Genomic DNA, 17,246 nt, shown 5'->3' on the forward strand with positions numbered 1-17,246 from the left:
TTATTTTCATTAGTAAAATAAATTTTTGAATATACTTACCCGGTGATCATATATTAAAGGACCCTCCCTTCCTCCCCAATAGAGACCCAGTGGACCGAGGAGAAAATTGGTTCTTCGTTGACATTGGAGTACCTAGTACCTGCTCGACAGATGGCGCTGTTGATGTACACCCCCACCTGTATAGCGATCGCTGGCGTATTTTGTCCTTAGGTTTTTCTGTCGGGCAGCAGAGCTGACAGCTATATGATCACCGGGTAAGTATATTCAAAAATTTATTTTACTAATGAAAATAACATTTTTCAATATTAATCTTACCCGATGATCATGTAGCTGTCAACTCTGTTGCCCGACAGAAAAAATCTAAGGTCGGGATACGCCAGCGATCGCTATACAGGTGGGGGTGTACATCAACAGCGCCATCTGTCGAGCAGGTACTCAAGTACTTCTTGTCAACAAGAACTCAATTTTTCCTCTGTCGTGCCACCGGCAAGACCTACTTGGATACGCTGTTGTTTCTGGAGTTGTTTTTCACGATTTTGGTGATGTATTCGCTCTAGATTTTAGCCTTCGCTATTCAGGAACCTTTATCATTAGCTTATATAGCTTTTTGATTAGATTTGGATTAATTGTTAATGAACTTTGCTAGTTTTTGGATTTCCCCCCTGACTATTTCTGGAATTCAAGATGTCTGACCATTCACAAGTCCCTAAGTACAGGCAGTGTAGTGTTAGGGCTTGTTCTAGGCGTCTTCCGAAGGCCTCCATAGATCCTCACACCGTTTGTTCCAATTGTAGGGGTAAAGCCTGTCAATTGGAAGATCGATGTGAGGAATGCGCTGGGCTTTCGGAATTCGATTTTAACGAATTCCTAAAGAATGCACGTAGGCTAGAGAAGGATAGGATCAGGAGGAGTTCTTCTCGCTCTTTTGATTTTTCCTCTCCCCATGCCCCTCAACCTACTCCTTCCCCTGTAGTGGTGACTCCCGACCCTGCTACTAGTGCTCAACCCTCCATGGCGGATATGATGCGTGCCATTCAGGCTCTTGGTGACAGAGTGGAGTCATTAGCTAATGACCGTAATCAACTTTTGGCCGATGTCAAAGAGTTGAAAGCGCGAAGTGCAGTGGGAAGTGTAGTGAGTGCAAGTGAAGTGAAAAGTGTCAGTGTCAGTGTTGCGCATGAGGGTACTCCTGTACGTGCCAGTCGTCCTCCCAGTCCGGGACCTCTTGCAAGCTCCCAAGCCCAGGGGAGAAGCAATGTCGAAGGACCAAAGGGTTCGACAGGCCTTGATCAGCGTACGGATGTACCCTCAGTGGTTGCGGATGTATCTGTCAGAGATCGTCCCATCCACAAACAGACGAATGAGCCCTGTCATTCCTCGTCTGTGGAAGAAGTTTCGAGGAAGAAACGTTGGACCAAGGTCTCACGACCTCTCAAGCGTAAGGTCCCTTCCGAGCGAGTCCAACGGCCCAGGTGTAGCCACTGGGTCAGTTCGGACTCGCCGCAGTCTTCCGAAGACTGCACACCTCCCAAGAGAGGTAGAGTGGTTCCGCAACAGGCTACTACTCCGTCTGTTGCCGCACCTACCACGGTAGACCCTAAGTGGTCCATGCTGCAGACTATGCAGTCTCAGCTTGCTTCTTTCATGCAGGAGTATCGTGCTGAGAAGGTTGACACTGCACCTGTTAACCTACAACCTGCCACGGTTGTGCGCTCAGCAGATACTGCGGCTGCCTGCTCCCACACTCCACCTGTGAGAGCTCCACCACCGATGCGCAGTCGACCCTGCCAGACGCATGTTCATGCTGCACCCTCCGTTGACATGCGTGAGCTTCCGCATCAGCAGTGGGAAGGTGCTGTCGAGCTGCCGTGTTTTGACGCATTGCGGCATGCTCCGCAACCCATGCGGCATGCTCCGCAACCCACGGCAGTCCCTCCCACGCACCAACACTCCGCTTTTGTTGTTGCCAGCTCGCAGACTGACCAGCAGCGGTATGATGTTGGATCCGCAGCAGCTACGCATGCACCCGTGCTGCCGGATTCAGCCATTCAGCAGTCTGCTCCACCTTTGCCACTTCCTCCTCAGCTTTCGGATGATGGAGTATCTGATGACGACGAAGCTGCACATTTGGACGATCCGCACTCCGACTTAGAAGAACCCAAGTCTACGCCTCCCTCCTTAGACTTTAGGAAAGTCCTTGCCCTGTTCAGGGACTTGTATCCGGAACAGTTTGTGTCTGCAACACCTCGCTCTCCTCCCTCCGAGTTTGCGTTAGGCATGCAGTCAGCAGCTCCTGCCTTCACCAAACTCGTTCTCGCACGCTCATCCAAGAGAGCTTTGAGGGTTATGGGAGAGTGGTTGCAGTCCAAGAAGCAGCTAGGAAAGACTGCTTTCATCTTTCCGCCTACCAAGCTTGCTTCCAAATCTAGCATCTGGTATGCCACGGGAGAGGAACCCGGCTTAGGAGTTCCTGCCTCTGCCCAGGGCGACTTCTCAAGTCTGGTTGACTCTCCCCGCAGGCTGGCTATGAGACGATCTAAGATTTGCTGGTCCTTTTCTGACATGGATCATCTGTTGAAGGGAGTCTTTCGTGCTTTTGAGATCTTCAACTTCCTCGATTGGTGTTTGGGAGCTTTAAGCAGAAAGACTTCCCCTTCGGATAAGGACTCGGCCATGCTTATCATGTCTAGCATGGATAAGGCCATTCGGGATGGGTCTGGTGAGCTTGCGGCTTCGTACGTGTCGGGAGTGCTTAAGAAGAGAGACCATCTTTGCTCCTTCTTGTCTGCTGGGATCACTCCATGCCAGAAGTCGGAGTTGTTGTTTGCTCCGCTTTCCAAGTGTCTCTTTCCGGAAGAGCTGGTCAAGGGGATGGCTGCCTCGTTGATCCAGAAGGACACCCATGACCTGGTGGCGTCCTCCGCACGTAAGGCTAAAGCTTTACCTTCCGTGCCTAGACCTAGGATGGACACACCAGCGTCTAGGTTCATCCCGCCCTTTCGTGGCAGAACCTCCAGCAGAGGAGGTACCCGTGCCGACAGTCATCGTGGCAAATCGAAGAAGGGTTCCAAGTCCTCAAAAGGCAGAATCTGACTGCCTACCTCTCCAGACAGCAGTGGGAGCCAGGCTCAAGAACTTCTGGCAGGCTTGGGAGAACAGAGGTGCAGACGCTCAGTCTGTGAAGTTGCTAAGGGAGGGGTACAGGATTCCGTTCTGCCGCAGTCCCCCTCTAGCAACTTCTCCCATCAACCTCTCTCCCAACTACAAGGAGAAGGACAAGAGGCTAGCGTTACAACAAGAGGTGTCGCTCTTGCTACAAAAGGGAGCGGTAGTCATAGTCCGGGACCATCAATCCCCGGGCTTCTACAACCGTCTCTTCCTGGTAGCGAAGAAGACAGGAGGTTGGAGACCGGTGCTGGACGTCAGTGCTCTCAACGCTTTTGTCACCAAGCAGACGTTCACAATGGAGACGACGAAGTCGGTCCTAGCAGCGGTCAGAAAGGAAGACTGGATGGTCTCGTTGGACCTGAAAGACGCATACTTTCATGTTCCCGTTCATCCAGACTCCCAACCTTTCCTAAGGTTCGTCTTTGGAAAGGTCGTGTACCAGTTCCAAGCCCTGTGCTTTGGCCTAAGCACGGCACCTCTTGTGTTTACGAAACTGATGAGGAATGTTGCCAAATTCCTTCACTTGGCAGACATCAGAGCCTCCCTCTATTTGGACGACTGGCTTTTAAGAGCTTCGTCAAGTCGTCGCTGTCTGGAGAATCTCAGATGGACTATGGATCTGACCAAGGAATTGGGTCTCCTGGTCAATATAGAAAAGTCCCAGCTCGTCCCATCTCAAACCATTGTCTATCTAGGTATGGAGATTCAGAGTCGAGCTTTTCGGGCTTTTCCGTCGGCCCCCAGGATCAGTCAAGCCCTAGAATGCATCCAGAGCATGCTGAGAAGGAACCGATGTTCAGTCAGGCAGTGGATGAGTCTAACAGGGACGCTTTCATCGCTGGCCCTGTTCATCGAGTTAGGCAGACTCCACCTCCGCCCCCTTCAGTTTCATCTAGCTGCTCACTGGAGAAGGGACATGACGCTAGAATCAGTCTCAGTGCCCATTTCCGAAGAGATGAGGTCTTCACTGACGTAGTGGAAGAACAGCATTCTTCTCAAGGAAGGTCTACCTTTGGCTGTTCAGACCCCCAACCACCGTCTCTTCTCGGATGCATCAGACACGGGCTGGGGTGCGACACTGGACGGACAGGAATGCTCGGGCACATGGAATCAGGAGCAAAGAACACTTCACATCAACTGCAAGGAGCTATTGGCAGTTCATCTGGCCTTGATAAACTTCAAGTCTCTCCATCTAAGCAAGGTGGTGGAGGTGAACTCCGACAACACCACAGCCTTGGCGTACATCTCCAAGCAAGGAGGGACTCATTCGAGGAAGTTGTTCGAGATCGCAAGGGACCTCCTCACTTGGTCAAAAGATCGAAAGATTTCGCTGGTAACGAGGTTCATTCAGGGCGACATGAATGTCATGGCAGATCGCCTCAGCCGGAAGGGTCAAGTCATCCCCACAGAGTGGACCCTTCACAAGAATGTTTGCAGCAGACTATGGGCCCTGTGGGGCCAGCCCACCATAGATCTATTCGCTACCTCGATGACCAAGAGGCTCCCGATGTATTGTTCTCCGATTCCAGACCCAGCAGCAGTTCACGTGGATGCCTTTCTTCTGGACTGGTCCCATCTCGACCTGTATGCGTTCCCTCCGTTCAAGATTGTCAACAGGGTACTTCAGAAGTTCGCCTCTCACGAAGGGACACGGTTGACGTTGGTTGCTCCCCTCTGGCCCGCGAGAGAATGGTTCACCGAGGTACTGCAATGGCTAGTGGACGTTCCCAGGACTCTTCCTCTAAGAGTGGACCTTCTGCGTCAGCCGCACGTAAAGAAGGTACACCCAAGCCTCCACGCTCTTCGTCTGACTGCCTTCAGACTATCGAAAGACTCTCAAGAGCTAGAGGCTTTTCGAAGGAGGCAGCCAGAGCGATTGCCAGAGCAAGGAGGACATCCACTCTCAAGGTCTACCAGTCTAAATGGGAAGTCTTCCGAAGCTGGTGCAAGGCGAATGCAGTATCCTCAACCAGTACCTCTGTAACGCAGATAGCTGACTTCCTTCTACATCTAAGGAACGTAAGATCCCTATCAGCTCCTACGATCAAGGGTTACAGAAGTATGTTGGCAGCGGTTTTCCGCCACAGAGGCTTAGATCTTTCCTCCAACAAAGATCTACAGGACCTCCTTAGGTCTTTTGAGACCTCAAAGGAGCGTCGGTTGGCCACACCAGGCTGGAACCTAGACGTGGTTTTGAAGTTCCTGATGTCAGCAAGGTTCGAACCGCTTCAATCAGCCTCTTTTAAGGATCTCACATTGAAGACTCTTTTCCTCGTTTGCTTAGCAACAGCTAAAAGAGTCAGTGAGATTCACGCCTTCAGCAGGAACATAGGTTTTACATCTGAAACGGCTACATGTTCCTTGCAGCTTGGTTTTTTAGCTAAAAACGAGCTTCCTTCTCGTCCTTGGCCCAAGTCGTTCGAGATCCCAAGCCTGTCCAACTTGGTTGGGAACGAACTAGAGAGAGTACTTTGCCCAGTAAGAGCTCTTAAGTACTATTTAAGACGGACAAAGCCATTACGAGGACAATCAGAAGCTTTATGGTGTTCTATCAAGAAACCTGCTTTACCGATGTCTAAGAACGCAGTTTCTTATTACATCAGGCTTTTGATTAGAGAGGCCCATTCTCATCTGAAGGAAGAAGACCTTGCTTTGCTGAAGGTAAGGACACATGAAGTTAGAGCTGTCGCTACTTCAGTGGCCTTCAAACAGAACCGTTCTCTGCAGAGTGTTATGGATGCAACCTATTGGAGAAGCAAGTCAGTGTTCGCATCATTTTACCTCAAAGATGTCCAGTCTCTTTACGAGAACTGCTACACCCTGGGACCATTCGTAGCAGCGAGTGCAGTAGTAGGTGAGGGCTCAACCACTACATTCCTTAATCCCATAACCTTTTTTAATCTTTCTCTTGAAATGCTTTTTATTGTTGTTTTTGGGTTGTACGGAAGGCTAAGAAGCCTTCCGCATCCTGGTTGATATGGCGGGTGGTCAAATTCTTTCTTGAGAAGCGCCTAGATTAGAGGTTGTGATGAGGTCCTTTAGTATGGGTTGCAGCCCTTTATACTTCAGCACCTAGGAGTCGCTCAGCATCCTAAGAGGATCGCTAGGCTCAGTAAGGAAGACGTACTTATAAAAGGCAGAGTAATGGTTCAAGTCGACTTCCTTACCAGGTACTTATTTATTTTATGTTTGTTATTTTGAATAACTGATAAAATGAAATACGGGATACTTAGCTTCTTATGTTAACATGTATGCTGGTCTCCACCCACCCCCCTGGGTGTGAATCAGCTACATGATCATCGGGTAAGATTAATATTGAAAAATGTTATTTTCCTTAGTAAAATAAATTTTTGAATATACTTACCCGATGATCATGAATTTAAGGACCCTCCCTTCCTCCCCATAGAGAACCAGTGGACCGAGGAGAAAATTGAGTTCTTGTTGACAAGAAGTACTTGAGTACCTGCTCGACAGATGGCGCTGTTGATGTACACCCCCACCTGTATAGCGATCGCTGGCGTATCCCGACCTTAGATTTTTTCTGTCGGGCAACAGAGTTGACAGCTACATGATCATCGGGTAAGTATATTCAAAAATTTATTTTACTAAGGAAAATAACATATTTATTGTAACTAGTACATTACAGTATTTATAATTTTGTATATCTTCTTACAGGATAGCTGTTCTGCTGCGTAATGAAAATTGCTATTGTGTTAATACTCGTCTTTTAATGGGAAGACATCAGATGGAACGTCGACACTTGGAGGTCATGGGCTATGAGGTAGTTGAAATTCCACATTTTATGTGGTATTCAATGGCACATGCAACAATAGAAGATAGATTACAGTATCTCAGAACACTTATCTATCCTTAAATTTCAATAGCTGCCTTAAATTCTTATCCAATTTATATGCAGGGTCTGTAATTTCACTAGTCTTTGTAAAAATTTAAGAGAAAGAATACCCAGCGATTTAGAATATCTTAAAACTCTAAATACCATACTTAACGATCAGTGATGAAAGCCGGTAGAAATAAAAAAGAAACACTGAAGTTAGGTGCTAGTGATGATAATAATATATGGGGTTTAGGACTAAAGCCAATATGCTGGGACTGGAAGAAGACCCTGCACTTGCACTATGAATTAAAAGTTAAAGATGGTTGGATAGCACAACGGAAGACTAGAAGAATGGACATATAGCAGAAGGTGGAAAAGTGAGTGCAGCTAGGGGGCGATGAATGCTGCCAAGACCCTTCAAGTAATGCCTTCATTACACCATGCAAGATGCACTAACCTACAGGGAAGGCATTTCTAGTCTTATTCATCCTTTGGGAAATAAATTTTCGGATTGTATCTCTCAGGTTGTTATTTTTTTAGGTCTGATGATGTACAGATAGACGCCACAAATTATACAATAGATACAAAAATGTCATATTTATTGCTGAATGAACAGCTCAAAAAATAAAAACATATGACTAAAGACAAAAAAATAAGAAATTTAATACTTATAACTCTAAATCTGCACAAAATAAATACCTCATATATATTACAATACTGTACTTAAAAAGAAGAGCAATTTATAAAATTTGATTGAAATATCCAGACAACAATAATTTTCAGACACAATCCCTTATAATTTGTGAGCTCTACCTGAATGGAGCATTGCCTCTTATACATCAGTGGTGCTTAAAACAAGATATATATATATATATATATATATATATATATATATATATATATATATATATATATATATATATATATATATATATATATATATATATATATATATACACACACATATATAAACACACATATGTATATATATATAATATATATATATATATATATATATATATATATATATATATATATATATATATATGTATGTATATGTATGTATGTATGTATATAAAAAATTATCACTTAATTTAAGGCTTTCCTTTGATGCTCAAAAGGAATCAATAGATCCAATAAGGCAATGGTCTGTATTAACACGATAAAATTTGTTGAAGTAAATGATTTTATGGACATTTTAATGCCCAAAGTTGTTTGTATTGGTTTATTTTAATTCATAACCTGTTTATATTAAAATTGTATCCATGATATTTTTCTAATTAAAATGATAAAAAGTTGTCTTCACTTTTTGTAAAAAAGTTTTACAAATTATGGTACTTTTACTGTCACATAATTTATCTTTAATTCCTCTTGATAAAAATTTATATTGTCTGCAACATAACCAACATGCTGAATATTCTGTTTTTTAAATCAGGAAAGTATCTACTGTAATTAAATTAGGTATAAAATGAAAGCTAACACCAAGCAGACATTTTTTTTCTGAAATGTCTTTATTTTATATATGAGGTATTATACATATAATGTATTCTTTACCTTTATTATAAAAAAGGGAAAATTAATAATAAAGGAAGGAAATAACAATATAATCCAGACATCAAGATTATAAATTTTATTGGTAAACAAAAAGTCTTGGTTAAAACTAATGTATATAAATGAGTAAAATGTAAAATTATAAATATATAGCCGAATAAGTAAAAGTTTAAAAAATACAGCAGAACTATATAGGCCAATTTTAAAAACAAGCGAAAAGAAAATAGCAGTAAAACTAAGTAAAACCACTACTGTAATGTACTGTATTCAACAGAAACTGTAATAATAAGGAAGTTACTAGAAATGGGATGAAGCATAGGGACCTGGACCTAGACTATTTAGGTGTACAGTACTGTGAACTGTATGCACCTTTTATCATCTTGCATTAAGTTATAGTCATAGTAGAGTAAAAGCAAGGATTATGGTGAACTCCGGTGGCTATGAGGACGGATGTGTGCAGTTTCGTATCCTTCACATGGCATTCATAGCACTGGTTGAGACGGGTGAATGAAGAGAGACCGTACAGTTAGCCTGGTACATCAACTTGAATGTTGTCTTCAGCCATCTGGAAGAAATATAAAGACTACTTCATATAATACTTTACATGATATTTTATTACAGACTTGCATACATGTTGCATACCATACTTAATATTATATGATATGAAATCCAGATCATATATTTCATAAATACAATGAAGTAACTTCTGCAAAAGGTATCTACCTTTGAATTAATATTTATATAAATTTACCAATTAAGAATATAAGTATGAGTAAATGTAGTTACTTATGGAACTTGAATTTAGTTAATCAGTGTGATTTCTTAGATTTATGAAGATTTTTTTTTTCCAATAAGAAAAAAATATAATTATCCCAGAAGATTCATGTACCCCAGGTCCCCGTGATAACTCTTTGGCACAGGTAATGAATTCAGGCAATTTGACCAAATCAATGGTCACTTCAAAACCTCTGCTAAGATCCCAGTATGGCTCTACCGTGGAAAAAGGAACTTTGATGAGGCATTTAAATTGAAGGTGCACTATGTAATGTTGCCTCAACAAATCTAAATCTATATAGATGTGTAAATTGAGGTGAAAAAAAAAACATTTCTAATTCAAAATCATCATTACCAAGGAAACCATGTGGTATAAGCTTTTCCAGGGATGAGAGATGCCCTAGTAGCTGTTGCGACTGTCGAGCAGGGAGTTGCAATGAAGGTCTCACTACTCTTCTGAGTCTGCTGATACAGTTATCGGAGAGGAAGACTCTCCCCATCATTATCATCATCATTTATTAGCGTGCCTTTTTCTCATTCATTATGTCTACAGTATTTGTATTACCAGATACTCCATACTCTGCTTGGGTTCCAGAGTGGATTTCTCTAGGTTTATCCCAATCCCCTAATCGTGACAATAGGAGAGAGGCTTGTCTCCATATTTCCAAGTACCTTAGAAGACTTATCCTGTTAGCATGAGCTCATGCTGTTTTTGAGTTTCAATACTCGACTGAATATTTCGGGGCCGGTCAACAGTCTGCAACAGGATTTTAAACTGGTAAACCTTCCCCATAAGGACAAAGTGGAGGAACTTACTGAAAGGCTGATGTATTGGTATCTGAAAGTAAAGTATGCATCTCTCAGATCCAGGTAGAGAGCCTAAAGTCGTTCCTCCTGATGGGGGCTCGTACGGTGCTTGGCGTATTCATCTTGAATGGGGTTTGTAATACAACAAACTCGTTCAGGGCTGAAAGGTTGATGACCAGTCTCCAGCCCCAAGTTGACTTTTACACGAGGAACAGACAACTGTTAAAGCCTGGAGATTCGTCCCATACGAGCTCCCTTTGTCCAGCCTCTATTTCCCCTCTGACCAAAGGTTGAGGTGTTTTTCCGAGCTCTGATAGTACGAAGACCATATTATTGGAGTCCGATTGAGGAAAGTGGGAAAGCCAATAAACGGAAGGCAGTATCCATTCCAAAGGATGTTTACCTTGCATTCTTTTGCTCTGTTTTACTTGAAGCTGCTGGTATAGTGGACCTAGATCTGGATGTCATGGATGCTTTCTTTAAAGCCGACTTCAGTGTGTCAAAGCTTTGGTCTTAGGGATTGGCCGTGAACTTCTTAAAAGTGACAGCATGGTAATAAAGGGAGTCTTGGCTCATCTATCTCCACTTTCCCAGCATCCCCTTTACTAATTCAGGAGGAAAAAGAGCTGACTACCAGCTGATTGGGACATTTCATAATGCCAGTGTCTCCCATTGTCCAATTTTCCTCATGACTCTTTCTGCTACTGCATCCCTCCTTGTAAGATCCCAGTTAGTCAACTGGTTTGCTGACTGGTGGGCTAAGAAGATGATTGTCTTTGCCCCTGACAGAACAGTGTCTGTAAATTTCTTTCTGTTCTAAGGATTCGACAGATCCTGAGAAATAGCTAAGTTAAGCCACCATTTCTGACTAGTATTCCAGTCAGAATTCTTATAGTCAGAAGCCAGTAATAACCTAGATACTTAAAGAGGCTTAAAAATTTCCAATTCAATGACTTCTGACATTAAAATCCAATTTTCAGTACTATTGGCAGATTTTTTTCATTATCCTTCCAAGTAGCCAATTAGTCTTTTTCACTGTAATGTGACATTTTTGGGCTAATCCTAACCTTAATTTATAAAGATATGTCAGGCTATATTCAACATTTTGAAACAGTGCGAATGTCATCGTTGGGAGCAGTCCATATATTATTGCTCTTTACGAGGAAATAAGAGGTGTTTACTGGTGTGTTTATGGGTGTTTTGAACAATTTTATATAGTAATTATTGGAAAGTCACACTTAAAAAGTTTTAGTGACAAAGCTAGGAGACATGTCTGAAAAATCATGTTTCAAATGGGAAGCCAGTCCGGAGGTCATCATAGGGATATCTTCCTGAGGATAAGATTAAAGTAAGATAAGGACACATTACTATGGGGTGGGAGGAGTAAAAAAGGAGGCATAGTTTTCCTGGGTAGCAAGGGGCAAGGCATAGTTTTCAGGGATAGCTAAAGAAGGGGGTTTTAGGTCAGTTTAAGAGGGAATCTTAGGTCAAGTCATACCTCTATGATCATTACGGTTTTTCATTCGAAGAATCTTTCGTGTTTCTTTATAACTTGATAAATCAGAAATTCTGTCAAATATTGTCTTCAGTATTCTTCAAATTACCTCTAAATATACAAGGAACATTTTCTGGTTCCTTCAACAGGATTATAGTACTGATTTAAAATTAACCCCCGCCCCACAAGATCTTTGATTAAATCCAAGGAAGGCCTTTTGCCAGAACTATGATGTTCACAAATTCACAGACCTTTCTGAAGCTTGAGCCTTTGGCTAAACTTCACACACAATGTTTAATTCTATATTTGCTAGGTTAATGTCTAGGAGAGGGCCGCATGAAGATATCACTGATATTCAATTTATTTTTACTAGAATATGTAGGAATGTATGTATATAATGGTATACCAGTGAGATAATTTAGTGAAAATCAATAATAGTCGAAATATCAGCGATCAAACTCACGCTACTCTAGTCTTCCTCCCAGATTTTTCTAAGTCTGTTGTTATTGTTGACTGTGTCTTATTTTTGCTCAAATGAGCCCTGTAACCACTATAATCCGCAGACAAACTAGTCCACTATGACGTCTTCACGTTTGGCCAATCACAGTGCGACAATACATTTTCTTTCCCAATGACGTCTTCACGTTTGGACAATCACAGTGCGACAATACATTTTCTTACCCATCACAGTGCGGCAATACATTTTCTTACCCAGCCATTTTATTTCGTTCCTATACATCGAGGCCGTAGCAAGCACGTCATCTGATATTGCACAAGAAGTTGAAATTCCATCTTCTTGTCCTGACTGTTTCCTAAGTTACAATGAATTTGTTCTTACTTATTCGGGGTTATATTGAAAAACTAGTGGATTTGTGCCAGAGACACAATTTAATTTTACAAAATAAAAATTGTCCTGCATGTCAGGGAACCTTCGCAACGGCTTCACGTTTTCCTCAAAGCAGCAGCACATCTTTATCAACCAACAGGTTAAGGTAAGCTTCATTAATTTATGGAGTATATTATAATGGTGATAGTATAATGATGTATACAGCAGTACCATCACTTTGGATTTGGTTTGATGGATGTGTTAGGTAGTGTCCTTAAGGGGGGGTCGCAGGGGGGGCGAAGGCCCCCCCCCCCCCCCGGTAGGGATACAGGGCTATTAGGCTAGGTTAGGTGGTTGTATTAGGTTCGGTGGTGCCCTGAAAATCACTGTGGCCTTAAGGGGGGGTCGCAGGGGGGGCGACGCCCCCCCCCCCCGGTAGGCCTAGGTAGGGCTTCAGGCCCCCCAGGGTAGGTTAGTTGGTTTTATTAGGTTCGGTAGTGCCCCGAAAAATCACTTTTCTCATCCTTCCCCCACCCAGAACCCCGCTTCCCACTGAGGTCCCCCATAATTGTAGTAGTAGGTTTATGCTTACATATTGTGTGTAAGAGTTAAGTCTTAGTTTCTTTTTTATTCATTTCTTCATGTTTCTATGCACTGTGCAACAATAATCTGGTTGTTTTTTGCCGTTTTACGTCGTTAATACTTAAAAAACGGGTGCGGCCTTCTCCTAGACATTTACCTATTTGCTAAATACTGATGCATTTAGCTTATTTGTAATAGTTAATGGATTAGTAACATTGAAGTTGTCCAGAAAATTTATTAATAACTACTTTGTGCTTCCAGCTAACATGACTTGAGATGTGGAAAGTACGTTCATGCACCTTTTGTAGCATCCTGCTTTCCCAACTAGGGTGTCAGCTTAGCTAGTAATTATAACAATAATTTCACAACTGAAGCAAAATATTTTTGATGCTAATCGATCCTGGCCTACCTTTGAGTGCTTCATTTGGTTAATTATCCTGTCAAAAAGGATCATTTAGCTGGTCACCATTGATCTCATCTAATTCAGCATAGATTCGACATTCCCTGGGAATCTCCTTATTTTTCGCCATCAAAGATTGGTTTCTCTCCATATGAATAACCATACCAACTGTTATTTCATAATGTATGTATTCCAGGGAATTGGTAACCCTGAGTCAAGATCCATAGTCATGATACTGCTCGTGCTTCCAATATTCAGTATGTTTTAAATGTTATTAGTAAATAAGCCCTAACCGAGCCTTATAATATAAATGTATGGCAAGAACATATTGAATTAACATTTAGCTTTCAAAAAAGTGGAAATCACACTTTGTTTACGTTTCTGAAGTAATGGCAAAACATAACCTTTCCTCAGGTCTCAATATTTTGGAAACTATACCAATGTCTGGCTATGTATATTACGAGTCGCTAGTCGCTATATAATCTCAGTATTACCAAAGACCCCATACGAGATGTGTGTCTGTGTATGTGATCAGAACATCAGATTACTGCAAGCCAGACTTGAACTGCTAATACAGGTCCTTGCTGTTTGGTTAAGTTTGGCAGCCTATAACAGATGATGATATCTGGAACGAGAAAAAAAGCAAGGGTGTAAGGAAAAATAAAAGAAAAGGACAGGCTAACCGAATTGCAAATATCCGTGATCTTTGCGGAAATTTTGGTATGAAAAAAAGTTCAATGCAGAAAGTCTCGACATGGTGAAATTCAGGAAAGGAAATGGAAACGTGTTTTTATTTGTTTTCATTGCTACCCAGTGTGTTCTCAACATGAACAGGAATTACAGTAAGGACTACATAAAGTTGACAATAGCTTCACCAACAAATATAAGGTAAGACATTTCCACTATAGTTTTACTAAGTAGGTTAATGGGAATAGATATTCCATGTGTCTTCTGAAATTGATCGCATAAAGGTGCCATATAGGTTTCCGTAATATATCCATGCATACATTTAATATACAATGAATTACTTTTATTTAAATATCAACTCATCTAAGAACTACAACACATTAGTTAGGGTGTAATCGTGTCAAACTGAGTTCAATTTAACAACTTCTGTAAAGTTGATCTTTGCCTAGCTGATTTCATTCTTAGCCTGAATATTCTGAATGGAAAACATAGAAATAGCCTATTGAATTTTGATGGGATATGTGTCCATTAAAACACCGGGAGATAATTTTTTTTCTTGAATTTAATAATGGATTTTACGTTCAGAGATATATCTGACACTTGTTAAGCTTATTTTTTTTTTTCTGATGCGCCGAATCATATTAATGCTGATCTATATGTTTTACAGTACCACCTAAAATTAATCCACGATTATCTTCACATTGGCAAATGGGTCTTCCATAACTTATCCCCTTAAAGCATATTGAACATTTACTGTTTCCACTTCATATTTACCGCATCTGCAAAATCAGCTGTTTCGTATTGCCACATTTAAATCTCTGGCTTAAGTCTTGTACTTAGGCCTGCTTTGCATTTAAAAAATAGTTGATTGTAAAGCAATGTTTCATCCATTGTTACTGCCTTTAAGATATTTTTATTTGTTTATTTTTTCTCTTGTAGTATAATTATTACCTTGTTTCCTTTCCTCGGTGGGATATTTTTCCTTGCTGGAGGCCAATTTGTCTTATAATATCTTGTTTTTTACAACTACTAGTAGGGTTGTATAACTTAGCAAATAGTAATAATAGTAGATTATACATCTGTAAAGTTTTATCAGCGAAATGGAAAAAAGAAAAATACTAAAATTATATTTCATGGAAGGAATTCAGTATATGACAATGAAATAGAGTTTCACATGTGCTGTTTAAACAAACCTATCTTTTTTTTAAGTTATTTAATAACTTGATTATATTATGGCTATCCAGGATCGAATACGAACGTAAAAATTCAATATGGTCTGTTTTATTCAGACTTAAAACTAATAATATTTTACTTTACTTACTTAAAAGGGCTGCTTTCTTGGCCCTATCACGTAGGGGAACACCATTCTCTATATGACCTACAAAATTAGTTTATTGTATAAAATCTTAGGTAGGCCTATTTTGCATATCACACTGCCTATCTGTCGTTATTTGTCAAATCCACATTGTCGAAACACTTAAAAGAACAAGTCTTCAGTTTCTTCTAGAACAAGGTATTTCTCATTAATTAATCCTAGAGTTGGAATTGTTTTTATAACACGTTGAATATTTACATAGCTGTAATTTATGAAAGTTGAATAATTTTATTTAGCTGTAATTTATGAAATCCTAAGTAATCCATGATCTGTATTTTCGGCTAACCTCTTGAATTCTAAATCATAAGCATTGCAATATCTTGAATTCACTAAATGGTCATCTGATTTGTTCAATATAGTGCAGTTTATACATTTTATCTGTTGTGAGTTACATTTCTTAGTGGTGTGACTTCCCGAACACTTCCTACATATTTTATCATCAATCTTGAACATGCAATTTTTTTTTTCTTTTCAAATCATCCATACTTTTGATAGTGGTAGAGAATTTTTATATTCGTTATCGTATTTTGCGTTGAAAGATAACCTACAATTAATTTTCCTTCGGATGTTATGAAGAAGTGTTGCACAATTATATATGATTGGATTAATGACAAAATATTGAAATTTATACATTTAATTAATGCTAGATACGTAATCGTATGTAGCTTTCTTTAATGTTGTTACATTGACAGTGTTACAAACTGTTCCTCTCTTTATAGCCATTTTTCATCAACATTATTTGAGAAAGGATTTCTGTTGGTTCAAATTCGCTACATTTCTATTACGTATTTATAAATGTTCGGTTTGTACAAAGTTAAATAAGCAGTGTTTAAATGAGCTTATCTTTATTCAAATTTATATTAATACTAAATAAGTATAATTTATAACTAATGTGAAGTCTATTAAATAATTTCATGTGAAAAAACAGCTAACAAAATAAGAGATTGTATAATAATTTAATCTAAAGTTTAAATAATTAAACGAACGTTTTTGTTGTTTGTTTTGGTTAACAAAATCAGTGTCCGGAAGTGATAAGGTAATTTTAATTTCAAATTTAGTAGGCCAGACCTTCATTACACCTTTAATTTGGTAAGGAAACCACAAGAAACAATTAGATAACATATTAGAAATTTGTTTACATTATAACTTTTTTTCATGATCATAATAAACTCGTACATTAACCCATTACATCTTTTACCCGTAAACGAACAGATTCAAGATCGTTAAACAATAATGACACAAAATCTCACTATGCATGCACATCAACATTCATTACAATCTTGTTGATTTTCACTTAAATAATGCTACACAATTCTAAAAGGAGATCTAAATCTCAATTTAAATATAACCATAAACAAAAATGACTCGATGAAATGATAAAATGATCAGACAAATAAGCAGCGACTGTATTATATAGCCTTTGTTCTTGACATTGGATTTTTTAACGGCCTAAGATAGGACAATAGCCTACCCTGTCTTATTTTTGTTAAACACCATAGCCAAAATGTAACAGTTTTAGTACTTAATACACGTTGAGTTTTCTATAGTTAAAGAGCATTCAAGTAAAGAAAACGCAAATAATCGTGTCCACATGAGTGACCTAATATTGACTTTCCATATTAGTTCATTGACACAGATTAACTGCTAAAGCATTAGATAATTTGATAAGTAACACAATGCAGCTCCTTGATCTGTCAATTATCCAAACATCATAAATGAAATTAAAACTGATAGATACACATGTAG

At 40.1% G+C, this 17,246-nt stretch overlaps 1 protein-coding gene and 1 long non-coding RNA gene across 2 annotated transcripts in view; one reads left to right on the forward strand and one right to left on the reverse strand.

Annotated features, from left to right (window-relative positions):
• LOC137648812 (FAST kinase domain-containing protein 1, mitochondrial) overlaps window positions 1-7,857 on the forward strand; it is a 69,464-nt gene extending 61,607 nt beyond the window's left edge. The window contains exon 9 of the mRNA XM_068381970.1: window positions 6,844-7,857. Coding sequence (XP_068238071.1) covers window positions 6,844-7,042 — 199 coding nt within the window. The 3' untranslated portion in view covers window positions 7,043-7,857. The remainder of the gene's footprint in view (window positions 1-6,843) is intronic.
• Window positions 7,858-8,618: 761 nt separating this feature from the next.
• Window positions 8,619-13,807, reverse strand: LOC137648500 (uncharacterized). Its single transcript, XR_011045640.1, has 2 exons — window positions 13,448-13,807; window positions 8,619-9,119 (listed from the first exon to the last, which is right to left on the reverse strand). It is a non-coding gene; the product is annotated as an uncharacterized lncRNA (long non-coding RNA).
• Window positions 13,808-17,246: the final 3,439 nt, after the last annotated feature.

This window comes from Palaemon carinicauda, chromosome 10 (assembly GCF_036898095.1).
Source record: "Palaemon carinicauda isolate YSFRI2023 chromosome 10, ASM3689809v2, whole genome shotgun sequence".
Classification (NCBI taxonomy): Eukaryota; Metazoa; Arthropoda; class Malacostraca; order Decapoda; family Palaemonidae; genus Palaemon; species Palaemon carinicauda.